This window comes from Zingiber officinale, chromosome 10A (genome assembly GCF_018446385.1).
Source record: "Zingiber officinale cultivar Zhangliang chromosome 10A, Zo_v1.1, whole genome shotgun sequence".
Taxonomy (NCBI): Eukaryota; Viridiplantae; Streptophyta; class Magnoliopsida; order Zingiberales; family Zingiberaceae; genus Zingiber; species Zingiber officinale.
In genome coordinates this window covers 75,323,735-75,340,551 of record NC_056004.1, presented here as the reverse complement: position 1 = coordinate 75,340,551, position 16,817 = coordinate 75,323,735, and the positions used below count along the sequence as shown (strand labels likewise).

At 39.1% G+C, this 16,817-nt stretch overlaps 1 protein-coding gene across 1 annotated transcript in view; it reads left to right on the top strand.

Annotated features, from left to right (window-relative positions):
* Positions 1–719: 719 nt before the first annotated feature.
* LOC122026709 (phosphatidyl-N-methylethanolamine N-methyltransferase-like) overlaps positions 720–16,817 on the top strand; it is a 34,482-nt gene continuing 18,384 nt past the window's right edge. Inside the window, exon 1 of the mRNA XM_042585436.1 lies at positions 720–1,041. Within this exon, the coding sequence (XP_042441370.1) occupies positions 720–1,041 (322 nt within the window). The remainder of the gene's footprint in view (positions 1,042–16,817) is intronic.

The window sequence follows — 16,817 nt, the reverse complement described above, 5'->3', positions numbered from 1 at the left end:
GAACCATATATATGAGGGTTGCAAAACCGTAGCTCCGGCTACAATTCGGCATCCCTACCGATCACAAGATCTACATCCTGACACTGGAGCATAGGCCATACAAACCGCCAATAGATTATATCACTTGTTTCCAGGGCCAACTATCTAGCGGCCTAAGGTTTTCTATTCCCCCTTCATTCAAGACCTTGCCTTCTACTTCTAGATGCCTTTGTCCCAATTAGCTTCCCAATTGTTACCATTTGGTCTGTGGTGCCTTCATTATCTGTTGGCTATACCAAGTTCTTCTCGATTCCATGCTTTTCCATTCTTTCTTTTGCCCGAGACGTGTAGAGCATGGAGTCTTCTATTTTATGGTTAATCCTGAGTGTAATTTCTTCAATGAATACCCATCCTCACACAAGGGGTAGAAGGTTTGCTTTATTTTTATCAAGGCCCCATAGTCGTATACTTGGTCGAGCAATATAAACCAGAGTGGGCATATCTAGAAGCGACTGAGATCTTGACAGGGCTAAAATTCAATGTCAATCAATTAGTGGAGAATGAGACCCTACTCTATTGGGTCGGGCTGAGTAAGAATGTTGTTGAACTAGAAGAACCACTGAATAAGACACTGCTTTTGTTAAACTTCCTTATTATTGACTATATTTTCTTATTACTATAGATCAAATTATGTTGAATGCCTCCACGAATAAGAAGCTAAAGTGGGAACTGACGTAGGCATGTGGGTCTCTATGGATGTGACCAAGAGATCATCTAAACTTCCGCCACCTCACCCTTCAATTGTGGGTGAATCATCTGGGACTATTGTTGAGACCTTGTGGGTTGTGGTCGAGACCAAGGTGCTTGCTCCCAAGACCCCTGACTCTATTGCACCGACCCTGTGGTGGTTGAGATGCCAGTTCCTATTTTTTGAGCTGGAGGAGTCCCTCAATATCGCTAAGCTTAAAGCTGAGCCCAAAGCCAAAATTGAGATCCGACCATGGAAGAGTGATCGGACTCCCACGCAAACATCATCTCCTAGTCCAAACCAAATGACTCAAGGTAAAAGCCAAAAGTTAATAACCGAGGTGAGACCATGAAGAAGCGGAAGTTAATCTGGCTTTCGAGGGAGGATGTTTTGGCACCTCGATCGATAAGGAGCTACCTTGCCGAAGCGCACACCAAGGAAAAATCTGAGGCATCCAAAGCTTTGCCACCTGTTGCTACTCCAACCTCTGAGTGGGCATAGTCGATTGCTAGTAGAACGACTCGCCATCGTATGTCTTTATCTTCTGAACCGTCTCGACTGAGCTACGACTCTGTACTGTCACCTCAGACTCATCGGAGTGTAGAGAGGCCAAGGGGACATAGCCCCTCTCTCACTCAACAACTCCGAGCTTATGAGATGGGCATCCTGCCTCGCTTGAATCTCTTAGACCTGAGTAAGAATTTGTTGGGCTCCATTCTAAAGGTATGCTATACTATTGATATTAAATTCGAAGAGTATGTACTGACTGTGTCCTGGTGTTACAGTCTGAAATGGAGTATAAGGGACTGCACTCCCACCTTCTCAACTTGGTGAAGTAGTATAAATGATGGACGGTTGGATAGCTGAGTTGGAAAGCCAGCGAATTCGGCCAGTCATATCACAAGGCCCAACTAAGGAGGCTTTGTAAGCGACGGACAAAGCCAAGGTAGAGGAGACCATGACTCAATTAGCCAGGGAGAAGATTGAGGCTAAGATGGAAAAACAATAATAAAAAAAAGGGTTAAGGGTCATTCTGACCGGGTTCACGTTGCTTTCGTTGGACATGTAAGGAACTAGAGCGCTAAACACGTTTATGCATAGCGGAAATCATCTAGTTTCTCAAGGAGATCAATGCGAAGGGAAAGAAAAATATACTAAGTTTTCTAAAAGAGCATAAAAGGGTTATACCTTTGGTGCGTGTACACGGACTCCAGACAGCTTAGATCACAGCACGATCACACGTTCGCACCTCTATGGTATCCACACGAAAAAGTCTTGCCTTCGTTTGTCTCACAAACTCACAAGTAGGAGAAGGAAACCACCTAAGATTATGCTAGCAACCTAGATAAGGGTTTCGACCAAAAGGAGAGGAGAGGAAGGAAAGAATGAAGATCTTCCCAAAAATGAAGAGAAATATGCTTAAGTATTTTCATCCAATGAAAACACTTAATGAGCATTAATTCAATTAATGAGCCTTAATGAGTATTTACACTCCATTAAGGACCACACTTAAACTCCTCATTTTAAATTCAATTTTGAAAATTGAATGACATGATTCATTGAACATCAAAATTCAATGAATATCTCCATTAATCCTCACTTGAGTCTAACTCAAGTCTAATTCACTTGAGTCTAACTCAAGTCTAATTCAATCGAGTCTTACTCAATTAATCTCATGTAATTTCAAATTTAATGAATCACATTTCATTAATTTGAATTGACTCCTTAAGTCTAGTTTGAATTAGACTTAATCCAATAATTAGATCCAATTGAGTCTAACTCAATAAGTCCAAATCGGATTAGACTTAATCCAATGTTTCATCATAGGAACCCATATCCAAATCCACTTGTTCTTTGTGTGTAACCCAATAGGTTCTCGTAACATTGACAATGAACTCAAATCAAAATTTAGATACATAAGCAATGAGTGATATCTAGCAAGGCAACATTGCTTCCCAAGTGACGAGAAAGTCGAGATCCGACCTAACCTGTCCGTGGCTATTATCTTGTATGACTTGATCCCTCTATCCTTGATATCTAGATTGATCAATGAGGCATAAATTGTGTCATCCTCTTATCAACCTTTGTGTTTCTTGATCTCTAAGTAGACACACTCAATCAAATAAGCTCAATATCTCATATTGACTTATTTGAGCATAGTCATGCTTTCTTGTGTCCTACTAATCAAGGGACCTATAGATATCGCTTCTATTATATGGAAGGATAGATCTCATCTACATCACTCACATCCCTCCGCATAATTCATTGCATACCCATTGATCGACTTTATTGTCCACCTTGTTACAGGTGACATTTGTCGATACCAAAGTACACAACTCCTTATGTAGGGAACCGTAGTGACTTCAGGTCTAAGGACTATTCATACCAATAGTCACATGAGAATGTTTATGACACTCATATAACGATCCATGAAATATTCTCATGGCGGGTCATTCAGTATATATTCTCTAATATATACCCATGTGTCAACCTGATATCTCATATCCATGACTTGTGAGATTAAGTCATCCGTTGACCTACATGCTAGTCTCAATGCATTAATATTGTCCTTGTATATTAATGCTTGACTAGGAATAGTTAAGAGTAGTGTTCTATGTATATCTACAATATCTCACATCAATTCAACTAATTGATATGCTATAGATATAAACCTACTACCCAAGGACATTATTATACTTATTCAATCGACACTGATCTGAAATAAATATAATAACCAACTTTGCCTTTTTATTAATAATGAAATATAATACAAAAATGAGCTCTTTACAATCATCTCATAATTGGTACTAGAACTAATACTAACAGGATAATTCATTAATAATTGAATCGTACAGAATGAGGAGGATAGTAATTAGAACGCTATCTTCATACAAATAAAATGCAAGCTATATATAAAGTATACTGACAAAGGAAGAATAGAGATGAAGCTTTTGTTGTCGGTGAGCCTTCCGGCGTTGTAGTAGTAGGAGATTGAATGAAAATTGAATGAAAATTGAATGATCAAATAATGGAATCAGTGTTGTCTCAGATCAAATTTTGAGATCTTTATATAGGCATCGTTTTGTCGACTGAACGATTGTTCAGTCGACTGAAATTTTCGATCAATTAAACCAAGCATCCATCGACTAAACCTTAAATAGGCCTTTCCTTCTTTGCTCAGATTTGATCCGTCCAATCTCATAAATTATGTAGTTTTGTCGACTGATCTTGATGATCCATCAACTGAAGTTGAATTTCCTTTTCTGTATTGATTTGATTTGATATTTACCGTTGCTAAATTGGATCGGTCGACTGATCAAGGGTTTCCATTGACTGATAACACTGTGTTTCTAAGTTTATAGAACTTGCTTGTGTCTGTGCCATGTTGGCCGAATCGATCGACTGAACTGCATGTTTAGTTGACCGAACCCTCAATCAACTCAAATTTTGTTCAATCTTTAAAATAAAGTTAGCACAATAATAATATAATAATGGCCCTGTAAAATAGAGTTAGATAGATATGAATATGCACGAGTAGTATGATAGTTAGGACTATCTTGATCTTAACTTAGAAATCTTTAGGTTTTTTCAGTTGGATCAACTCCTAAGATTTGTCTCTATCGTGGCATGACCTCACTACACTCTCTCCAAGAGTTTACCTCAACTCACCTACCAAATATTGGGTCATCTAAACTTGTTTAAACTTTAACAGCTCAACATCAGATCAGCCTGCCAGGGCTTCCATTTGATTCTATATAATTTGACCCATTTGGACTTCCTACCTAGTTCCATGACTTACTGAGACTTTGCTTAGTATCGGGTCCAACTGACCTATTAAGACTTTCCAAGTTGAGCATCTTATATACTTGATCAGTTCATCAGATAACAATAAGACTTAACTTGAATCTTTGATAACATCAAAACATAGGTTCAGTTATAGTGCTTCCTGCACCAATAATCTCCCATTTTTTATGTTTACCAATTCTTACACAAAGTTAAGTTAAATATTTCAAAATTAAGTTTTAAGTGAACTCCCTCTCAAATTAAACTCTCCCCTTGAATACAATATCTCTCCTCTTTCAACATACATAAAAAAGTAGGGTCATAGCAACATACTATGTTTCCAAATATTCTAAGTATTCTGCAAAATACAAAATTTCACATATTAACTAAATTTCAAAAATTTTGAAAAAATTGAGAATTTTGAAAATAATTTTTAAATATTTTCAAAAAAATTTGAACTCCGTCCATGACGAACTAGTCATGGACGATCCTAAGCTCGGGTAAAGGAGAAGGGTTGCATTAGATTGTCAACTAGTATTAAAACTATGACAAATATTTAACGAATATATCTATTCAATTATTATACTAATGCTAAGTTGTTTCCAAAAGGAATGTATTGCACCGACTGTACCGTCTCGCAAAGGACCGCTACATCTCCAGAACTTGGGTATAATGCTAAATATACAAGAGTTCGCATTGCAGGGTCTGATTGTAATGTATCGGCAATGACCACTACATCTCCATGATAACTTAGGTGTATTGTTAAATAGGTAAGAGTTCTCACATCATAGGTTGGATAAGAACAAATATGATAGGAAAACTAATAATCTAAGATTTGGAATATGGAACATAGAACATAGAAATCCTCACTAGTAAATCAATGGAGGTAGTAGATACGATGATTAGAAAAATAATTAGTATTTTATGTATACAAGAGATAAAAAGGGTAGGTGAGAAGGCAAAGATGATAGAGAATTTAGATTTTAATTTATGGTACACAGAAAAGAGTAAAGCAAAAAATGAAGTGAGTATTATTGTAGATAGTTCGTTAAATGATGAAGTTGTAGGAGTAGTTAGAAAAGGGGATAGTGTAGTGTAAAAAATATCGGTTCACTTAAATGAACCAAGAGTTATGAGTTAAGTAATTAATATGTAAATAGATTAATGAACCTGACCCAGATGGCTAGCAAACCCAACCCAACTTACTATATATATGCCCTAATGATTTCTAAGTATTTTCATCATCCCCCTTCCCTCCCCCCTTTGAAGCTAGTGGACCACCACCACCACCCGCACTCATCTGAAATCTTCCCCTTAACAAGTTATCGCCGCCCCTTTCCCCCTCAAATCCAAACCCCTAGCCAACTTGGAGGTGGAGGAAGAGCCTTGTCGGGGCGCCTAAGGTTGTTTCCTTATGAAAAACTTCAAGGCAAGGATGTTTTTTTTTTTTTGCATTAACTGCATCGTAGGGATCATAGTATGTTATTTTGAAGAAGTTGCAAAGTTTCTTTCATTTTGTTTTTTTGCACTAGATGGTTAGTAATATACGGATTTGATGTTATGAGCTTGTTTTCTCGAGGTCATGCTTTCTTTGATTCCTACGATGAAATAAAGAAGTTTTAATGTTCTCTGTTTGCTTTTGCACCAAAATTTCTCCTACTAGATGGTTGAGGGAGACATTGTTGTTCTACTTGGAATATATTGGGGGTTGTTCAGGTGAGGGAGGAAGGAGGAGGTTGCGGTTTTTATGTGCTATTCGGGTGAGGGAAGTAAGTTGAGATTTTGGGAAGATTCCACTAATGATCAGGGCTGATTTGGATGAGGGAAGAGGGTTGGAAAACTGTAACGACCCACCTCCTACTGATACTAGGCTACGAGACCGGATCGTCACATTATGCTGTGCTAAACTATAAGGTGCGAAAAACTGTATTAATTAAAATCTTACTCTGTTCATGACTATTACAGTCTATAACTTAGTTTCAAGACCTTTTCATTGTCATACATAAGCTAGGGAAGGAGACCTAGACTCCTTACTTGATCAGAAATTGAAATTAAACACTTCTAGCTAAAGTTAGGCATCCCAATCGATCGGTTGATCGATTGGAGTTGTCTGATCGATCCACTGATCGATTCAGCGTGCTACTGTGTACGGATGAATTTCTAGATCGATCGGCTGATCAATCCAGGCTGACCAATCGATCCAATGATCGATTCAGAAGCTCTCTGTTCGTGAGAGCGATTTTTCGATCGATCCACCGATCGATCCAGCTTGGCCAATCGATCCAGTGATCGATCCAGAGGCTCTCTGTTCACGGAAATTAAATTCCCGATCGATCGGCTAATCGATCCATGGCTGATTGATCAACTAATCGACTCACCAGCTCTCTGTACGTGGCAGGTCATCTCCCAATCGATCGGCTGATCGATTGGGAACCCTCCAATCGATCAGTGGATCGATTGGAGCTTTGGATTTCTGCTATGTTTCAGAATCTGGTGTTCAATATAGATGTATCAACTAATAAAACACTAACTCTTACTGACAGGTCATGAATCATAACTTACCGACTATCATCAAGGTAACTAGAAATCTAAACATAACTTAGTGCACACAATTTATAACTCCTGACACTTGATATGCTAAAGGTGCAGAAATGTGATAACATAAGTAAATGCTAAGTTTTAACAGTTGTTAGTTTCTCCAAGGATCTTTATTTCATGTTCCTCTTCCACACACATCTTGGTTGCATTGACCTCCAGCCTCCGCTAATCCATCTTTCCTTTACCTTTATCTGCAGTATAAGGAAAAGAAGTATCTGTAAGCTTGAGAGCTTAGTAAGAAACCATCTACCTCACAAAAATATGCACACGATGAAAACATGTTTTTTCAAGAATGCTATTTAAAACATATGCTGAACATGTTAAAGCATGGCATACTGGAATTACTAACATGAATACTAAAACATGTCATCAAAACTAATCATGGGATATCATTAAGAAAGAGCTAAACTGGAACATAAACTGAGCTGAACTGAACTAAGCTAATACTGAATTTAAATCATGTTCACATAACTGATTGTGAGTTTTTGAAAGCTAGTTATCATAAATAGATGAAAATACTAATCATGCTGCTGATGGGCCCGACATCTGTACTTGCTATGCACGCATCCCTAACTAGACCCGGGGTTGCAAGACCCGAATTTAGTAGGGTTTACTAGGTTATCTAAACCTAGGGACGACTGCGGGAGCCTAACCCAAGGACATCTAGTTCAGTACAGTGCCACTGATAAAAGTAAAATACTGGATCATAAGCTAATTAATTTATCTTGCCTTTACTAGGTTATCTGAACCTAGAGCTAGGTTATCTAAACCTAGAGGCGACTATGGGAGCCCACCCATTGGACCGTAGTCCCATATAAGCTGAAGCAAGACTAAATATGTTATTTTAAACGCTTCTACTGCATTTACTGAGCTATTAAAATGCCTACTGTAGCATTTTACTGAGCTAAACATTTTATCAAACACTTGGTGTGCTCTAGAACACACCCTACGTACTGAAAATCTGCATACGACTAAACTAATGCATAAAACATCCGAATAACTCCTTATACTGCAGGTGAGGGGTTTCTTACCTCCTGCGCTAGTTTCCTTAAGATTCTAGTCGCTAGTTTCCCGATGAAGAAGATCTTTTCAACGATCTCCTTGCGTCAACGTGTTCCTCTCACGGAGAAGAGCATCCTCGTGCCGGAGTTGTTGTCAGGAGGTGTTCCTATGACCCTAGGGATAGAACCCTAGGTCTCTTGAACTTGGGCGCCGAGAGGATAAGGAGGAGAAGAGTTTCGGCGGTGAGGGTTGAGGGAAAAGAAGAATTGTCGTTCAAGAAAATAGCAATCCTCACTTAAGTCTCCTATTTATATTAAGTGATAATTTCACCCCAACTCCATCATAAATATAATTGTTCCTCTCTTCTTTCAGCACACCCCTGCTGGGGCTTCCTGGTTACTAAGTCACCCTATAAGGCATAGAGTTCGCTAGGTCTCGGGTTTAATTCCCGCTTAGACTATTTCACGTTTTTATTTGTTTTTGCTACTTCCGCTACTCTAAAAATTCCATAAAAATATTCTAAAATTCCATAAAAATAGTAGAATATTTATAAAATTAATTTGAGAATTTTCGGGCATTACAAAAACTGTGTTGTTCGAGTGAGGGAAGTAAGCTGAGATTTTGGGCAGATTCAACTGACAATTAAGGCGGAGTTGGATCAGGGAAGAGGGCTGGAAATCTGTGTTGTTCAAGTGAGGGAGGAAGACCATTACTAGTTGTATACTAGTTTTTTTTCCATTATTATACGAGTAAACTTTATATACTTTTAGCAATAACTTTCCATACATGAAAAGTGAAAATGTACCATTTATTAATATGACCTACATGAATTTATGCGATGGGTTAGGGAATTTGGCTTAAGAAGGGTTCGGTCAACCTTACCAAAACAGAGGGATTAGGGAATCCAGCTTAAATAGAGTCTGGTGAACCTTACCAAATCAAAGGGGTTAAGAAATCCTACATAAAAGGGGTCAAGTGAATCTTACCAACCTAGTACTAGGGTAAAAGTTTGGTCAAACGATCAGAGGTTGAGGTAAAAGAGGTCTCATTCAATGATATAAACTCACTTAAATATTTTGATGTTGAAAGTTAATGTTTGATGTTATTTTATTAAAGTTGAAGGCCTATAGGACTAAATATCAGCAAGGTTTTGTTAGTTAGAGCCCTAGAGCCAATCATATGATGATTGTTGTATGGACTCGATGTATCATATTCCTATATACTTATAAAATAATTTCTTTATGGTTATTATACTTACTTGTATTGGTGCCAAATAACTAAGTGTAATAGTTTCTTTGAGTAGAAGGTTCTTATCTATATCAATCGATTGGTTGAATTGATAGTGAGATGATATAAAGAACACTACTCTTAATCATTCCTATTCAAGTATTAACATTTAGGGGCAATGTTAATGCGCTGAGACTAGCATGCAGGTCAACTCGATAACTTGATCTCACAAGTCATGGATATAGAGATATCAAGTTGACACATGGGTATGCATTGGAGAATATATACTGAATGACCCGCCATGAGAAAGTATCATGGATCGTTATATGAGTGTCATATACTTTCTCATGTGACTATTAGTATGACTATCAGTCCTTGGACCTGAAGTCACCATGGTTCCCTGTTAGGATCGATGGATTGCGGCTAGAGAGGGGGGGGGTGTGAATAGCCGACCTCAAATTCTTTCGTTTCTTCCTACGATTAGGGTTAGTGCAGCGGAAATAACAAATAGAAACGAAAAAGGAGAAGCAAACCTCAACACGAAGATGTAACGAGGTTCGGAGATGATACTCCTACTCCTCGGCGTGTCCGTAAGGTGGACGAAGCCTATCAATCCGTCGGTGGATGAGTCCCCGGAAAATCGGCTAATATAAACTCCTTATGGGTGGAGAAACCTCGCCACAAAAACTTACAACAGCAAGAAGGAGTACAAGTACAGCAAGAAGCAAAATACAATACAACTGTAAAACCTTCGCTTACTTGCCTTCTCTTCGACTGGATGAAGCAGCAGCTTCAAGCGACGCCTACAACAGCAGGAACCCAGCCGAAAGGAAGCTCACGCGAAGCTTAGACGAGAGCTCAGCAAAGCTCGCAGAAGAACTTGCAGCAGCAAGAAGAAGAGGCAGGAACAAGAAGAAGCAGAAGCTTCGGAGAAGAAGAAGAAGAAGTCCTGTAGAAGCCCTCGATCTCCTTTTATAGCCTGCACTCCCTGCGAAGAAGAGGCCAGAAGACAGCAGAAGAATCTAGCCGTTGTCTCTCAACGGCTAGGGCCAGACCGATCGGGCATCACCCTGATCGGTCGTGGGGACCGATCAGAGAGTTGCCCAACTCTCTGTGCGTACCCTGATCGGTCCCCAGACCGATCAGTAAGCTCACAGAGGCACACTGATCGCTTTCTGATCGGTCTCCAGACCGATCCAAGTCTTGGTTTTTGCCCAAACCAAGTCCAAACCAATATCCGGTCAACCTTGACCTCTTGGTACATCATGCTTAGCATCCGGTCACTCCCTTGACCTGCTAAGACTCCCCACCAAGTGTCCGGTCAATCCCTTTGACCCACTTGGACTTTTCTCTTCGTGTCAAGTATCCGGTCACTCCCTTGACCTACTTGACCTTCTCAACACCAGATGTCCGATCACCCTTGATCCATCTGGATTTTCCCTTGCCCGGCTTCACTCACCAGGACTTTCACCTAGCTTCACTCACTAGGGTTTTCACCTGGCTTCACTCACCAGGTCTAACCTTGACCTCTCAGGATTTCCCTTGCCTGGCTTCACTCACCAGGACTTTCCCACTGCCTGGCTTCACTCACCAGGACTTTCACCTGTCTTCACTCACCAGGACTTTCCAACTGCCTGGCTTCACTCACCAGGACTTTCCCACTGCCTGGCTTCACTCCCCAGGACTTATCCGTCTGCCTGGCTTCACTCACCAGGACTTTCCACATCCGGTCCAGAGAACGAGCTACCGAGCCCTCTCTGACCACAGTTCGGAGAACGAGCTACCGAGCCTTCTCCGACTTCCATCCGGTCCAGAGAACGAGCTCCCGAGCCCTCTCTGACCACAGTCCGGAGAACGAGCTACCGAGCCCTCTCCGACTTCCATCCGGTCCAGAGAACGAGCTCCCGAGCCCTCTCTGACTTCCCATGTGCCAAGCTTCCATACTTGGACTTCTCCGTGCCAAGTCTCCATACTTGGACTTTTCCCGTGCCAAGCTCCCTGCTTGGACTTTTCACCATGCCAAACTCCCTGCTTGGACTTTTCCCATGCCAAGCTCCCTGCTTGGACTTTTCCGAGTCAGGTCAACTCACCTCGGGTCAACCAGGTCAACCTTGACCACGGGTTGCACCCACAATCTCCCAAGCTTGTATCCTTGTAAAACATCAAGGTACAACTTTTCTATTCACGTCAAACATTGTCAAACATAACTCGTCAAACATCAAAACACAACTCGAGTCAAGTCAACTCGAGTCTGGTCAACCAGGTCAACCTTGACCTAAGGTTGCACCAACATTCCCTACATAAGGAGTTAAAACTTTGGCTTCGTCAAACGTCACCCGTAATTGGGTGGGACTATAAAGGCGATTACTGGGTATGTAACAAATTATGCGGAGGGATATGAGTGATGTAGATGAGATATATCCCTCCTATATGACGGGAGTGACATCATGATTCTTGATAGAGTGAGACCACTAAGTGCATGGTCATGCCCAAATGAGTCAATATGAGATATTGAACTCATTTGATTAGAGTGAGTCTACTTGGAGTTCGAGATATTAATTGATTAGAGGATGACACGGTCTATGCCTCAGTTGATCAATTTAGATGTCTAGGATAGAAGGGCATTATCATATATTGTGAGAGTCACAATTAGTAGTCACAAAGGTGATGTTGGATCTCAACATTCTTGTAACTTGGATAGTAATGATGTGTTACTAGATACCGCTCATTACTTATGTTTCTAAATGAGTTTAGGAGCATTGCCAACGTTACAAGAACCTATAGGATTACACACAAAGGGCAATTAGATGGAGATTAGGTTCATATGATGGACCAAGTGGATTAGGTTCATATGATGAACCAAATTGGATTAAGAGTAATCCAAATTAGACTAATTGAGTTGGACTCAATTTGATTCATGTGTTGAATGAGTCTAATTTAGATTATGACTCATTGAATCAATTTAATTCAATGAATAGATATTCATTAAATCAAATTGACTTGAATCAATAGTTAGATTTGATCAACCATGGGAGATAAATGGGTCAAGTTTGACTTGACTTGAGAGGGAAGATGAAGGGTCAAGTTTGACTTGACCAAATGCCACCTCATTGTGACTTGACATGGGGCCGGCCAATGATGGTGTTCCACATCATCATGGCCACATAATTGTGTGCCACCTCATGAGGGAGACCAAGAGCCATGACTCTTGGTATTACATGGAGGCATAAAACCTTTAGAAAAGTGGTCAGCCACTTTATGTGAAGCAATCAAGTGCTCATTCAAGATATCATCTTCTTCCTCCTCTCTTCTCATCTCTCCCTCTCCTCCATTGCCAAGCCACCCAAGAATGCTAGCACACTCTAAGTGGTTTTTCTCCACCTTTTGTCCGTGTGGATACTTGTAGAGGAGTGTTCACTTGACACTCTTCGAGATCCGACACCTTTTGGACGAGCGGGATAAGCGAAGGGCTTCACTACAAAGGTATAATCTCTACCATGTAGATCTAGTGTAGATCTAGGAGAAAACTATGTATATGTTAATTTTTATCTTCGCACGGATCCGTGGCAAGAACTTTGGGGTTTCCGCAACACAAAAAGCGGTTTTTGCGGCTCGAAAGTTCCTACAGGTTTAACTTTCAAAAATTTAAGGTATACTCTTAAAATATATATATATTGAAAGGCATGTGAATGTATATTTATTTCTTGCTTAAAATATTTGAATTTGTTAAGTCTTTAGACTCACTAGATCCCTATGGTGTTGGTATTAAGGAGATAGAGGGACTTAATGGATGAGCTCGCTCGTACTTGGCAGTGCACACCTAATGACACTCTTCTAGAAGACTTGATTCACTATGCATTAGGGCATTGGTTTGCTTTAATCCGAGTTGTTTATTTTTTTGGTTAAGGAAGACCATTTAGGTTCTTTCCGTTGTCCCGAGTCCATGTACTAACTTGTTTTATATTTGAGTTGTTTCCTTTACATTGGAGTGCCTTTTTTCCTTGATCTACTACTATGATGTATGTTTAGTTTGGTTGGAGTCCGAGCTGAACTCAATTTTGACGCATGTTTTGACTAGATGGTTATGAATGGTATAAGTTTTAGGATGTTTTAGATAGAATTATAACCCTTAAGATAATAGTGACAAAAGAAACTATGAACATAATTAGCGTATATGCACCGCAAGTAGAATTATATGAAGCTACCAAATCAATATTTTGGAATGACTTAGATGAAGTATTATAAAACATTCTGCCAAATGAAATTATTTTAATAGGAGGTGATCTAAATGAGCATGTTGGAGTGAAAAATGAGGAATATGAGAGGGTACATGAGAGTTATGGGTTTAGAACAAGAAATGAGGAAGGGAAAACTATATTAGATTTTGCGATAGTATATGACTTTATATTAGCTAATATATTTTTTTTTAAGAAAAAAGCGCACTTAGTCACATTCAAAAGTGGGAATAATAAATCACAAATTGACTTTCTTATGGTTAGGATGAAGGATAGAAAGATTTGTAAAGATTACAATGTCATCTCTGGAAAAAACTTAACTACCTAACATAAGTTAGTAGTGTTCGGTATACACCTCAAACATAGTATCAATAGAAAGAAAATATATACAACTTTTAAAATTAAGTGGTGGAAGTTAAAGGATGGAAAGTAAAATATATTTAAGGAGAAAGTAGGAGTATAAAAATTAGATGAAATATACGATAACTCTAATATGACATGAGATAAGATGATATCAAAGTTAAAAATAATATCTAAGAGTGTACTCGGTGAGTAAAAGGGACATGTACTACTAAGTAAGGAATCTTGGTGGTGGAATGAGAAAGTACAAGAGAAAGTGAAGGAAAAATAAATAGCTTACAAGGAATTATATATTTATAAGAATGAGAAAAACTTAAAAAAATATATACAATAGTTAAGAAAGTAGTGAATAAAACAAAGAATGAAAATTTTGAACGATTATATTAAAAATTGGATATAAAAGAAGGGCAACGAGACATTTATAGAATATCTAAAGTGAGAGAAAGAAAGACAAGATATCTTATCTAAATAAAATGTATTAAAGATGAATGTAATATGGTACTAGTTAACGATGGAGAAATAAAAGAGCGATGGAAGAAGTATTTTCATCAACTTTTTAATGAACATTTAGGCGACCAACTTAACTTAGGCAATTTAAGTAGGTCAAATGAGTATAGAAATTTAAATTTTTATTATAGAATTCAAACTTGAAAAGTTGGACAAACCTAAAATGGGATGCACAATGGAAAAGCTATTGAACTAGATGATATTCTGATGGAGGTATGGAAGTGCATAGGGAAACAAGATATTGAATGACTTATAAAATTATTTAACATGATATTGAAAATAAAAAAATATTTAATCAATGGAGGATAAGTGCTCTAATTCTTTTATATAAGAACAAGGGAGACATATAAAATTGTATAAACTATAGATGTATTAAACTAATGAGTCATACCATGAAGCTTTGGAAAAATGTAATAGAAAAAGGAAGGAGACTACAGTGACCGAAAATTAATTTGGGTTCATGCTTGGAAGGTCGATAATAGAAGTTATACATATTCTTAGACAATTAATTGAAAAATATCAGGAGTAAAAATAAGATTTACACATGGTATTCATTGATTTAGAAAAATCTTACGATAGAGTTCTAAGATAAATTATATGGAGAATTCTAGAAAAGATAAGTGTTAGAATGATATATATTGAACTAATTAAGGATATGTATGAAGATGTAACAACCAGAGTAAAGACTTCAATTAGAGTAACTAAAGAATTTCCAATAAAGATAGAGTTACATCAAGGATTAGCTCTAAGTCCCTATCTTTTTACACTAATTATAGACGAACTCACTGTCACTGCACACATTCAAGACGTAGTACCGTAGTATATGTTGTTTACAGATGATATTATTTTGGTAGATTGAAACATGTGAAAGAGTAAATGCTAAACTAGAATCTTGGTAGGAAACACTAGAAGAGAAAGGTTTTAGGTTTAATAGAATAAAAACAGAATATATAGAATTTAAATTTAGTAATATTAGACGTAATAAGGTAATTGTTAAGATAGGAGATAATGAGTTACCCGGAACCGAGAGCTTTAAATATATAGGATGAATTTTGTAAAATGATGGAGGGATTAAAAGAGATGTCTTTGTTGGTGCAGAAGCATCTGACGATCGAACCTTAGTTTTGATAATGGAAAAAGATTCAAAGTTAAGTTAGTGTGTGATCTAACATGTTTGAATGAGGATTTCAGGAAAGTCCTAGCTGCGGTTAGGCAGGTGGAAAACCCTAGGGGGTGGTAACCCTAGGTCATAGGGGGTGGTAACCCTATGCGGAAAGTCTTGGCAGGTCGATGGATTCAGGCAAAAATCCTAGGGGGTGGTAACCCTAGGTGGAAAGTCCTGGTGTCGCGAACCAGGTGAAAGACTGGACTAGCCGGGAAGCGGATGTCCAGCAGGAAGTCCGGAAGCGTCGAGTGCTAAGCAAAAGTCCAGTCAATCTGGAGGATCGACTAGCAACAGGTAAATCTCCTGAGTGGAGTAGGTGAGGACGCGTTCCCCGTAGAGGGAACAGTAGGCGTCGGGTCGACCTAGGATTTCCGGTTGGAAATCCGAAGTCAGACTCGGACAGTCCGAAGACTGACAATTCTTCTTTACAATGTTTTATCTTATTCTAACACTGTCTTGCAGGGGATTTTGCTCGGACTAACCTTTGTTTGCAGGTGAGGAACCTGCTGGAAAAAGGCTGTCCGGGTACCCGGGACCAAACTTTATCCCTGCCGCGACTTCGCCACGTGGAGCATCCTGGTTGGTTGGCCACGTCACACTCCAGGCGCCCGGAAGGGATCCAGGCACCCGAAACTTCATATAAAAGAAGGGTCGAGGTGTAGCTTCAGAATAACAATCTTCTAAGCAATCTCTCTGCGACAAGCTGCTAACGACTCGATCCAGAAAGTGCTGCAACGACACCCCGACAACCCGGAGCTTCAGATTTAGTTTTTGTTGTCGGTATAATCTGTTTACTGCTTTGAATTGTAATTAGTCTGTAATATTTTTATCGTGCTTATAGTTGTTGCCCACGGAAAGCGATCAAGGATCGCGGGCCTTCGAGTAGGAGTCGCCTTAGGCTCCGAACGAAGTAAATCTCCTTGTCTCTCTGTGTTTGTTATCTCTTCATTCCGCTGCGCTTTTACTCATTTGTTTTACGAATCGAAAGAAATAGCCACGAACGCTATTCACCCCCCCCTCTAGCGTGGTCTCGATCCAACAATTGGTATCAGAGCGGGGTCGTTTTGAGTTGGTGCAACCACCTTTCAAAATAAATTTTTCGTGGTATTTTATATTTTTCGGAGTCAATTAGAATCTAGCCTTATAGCTTTATTCTAATTCTTTTATCGAATCGGCTTTTGCTCGAAGTTGGTACAACACCACTCGAGCTCGT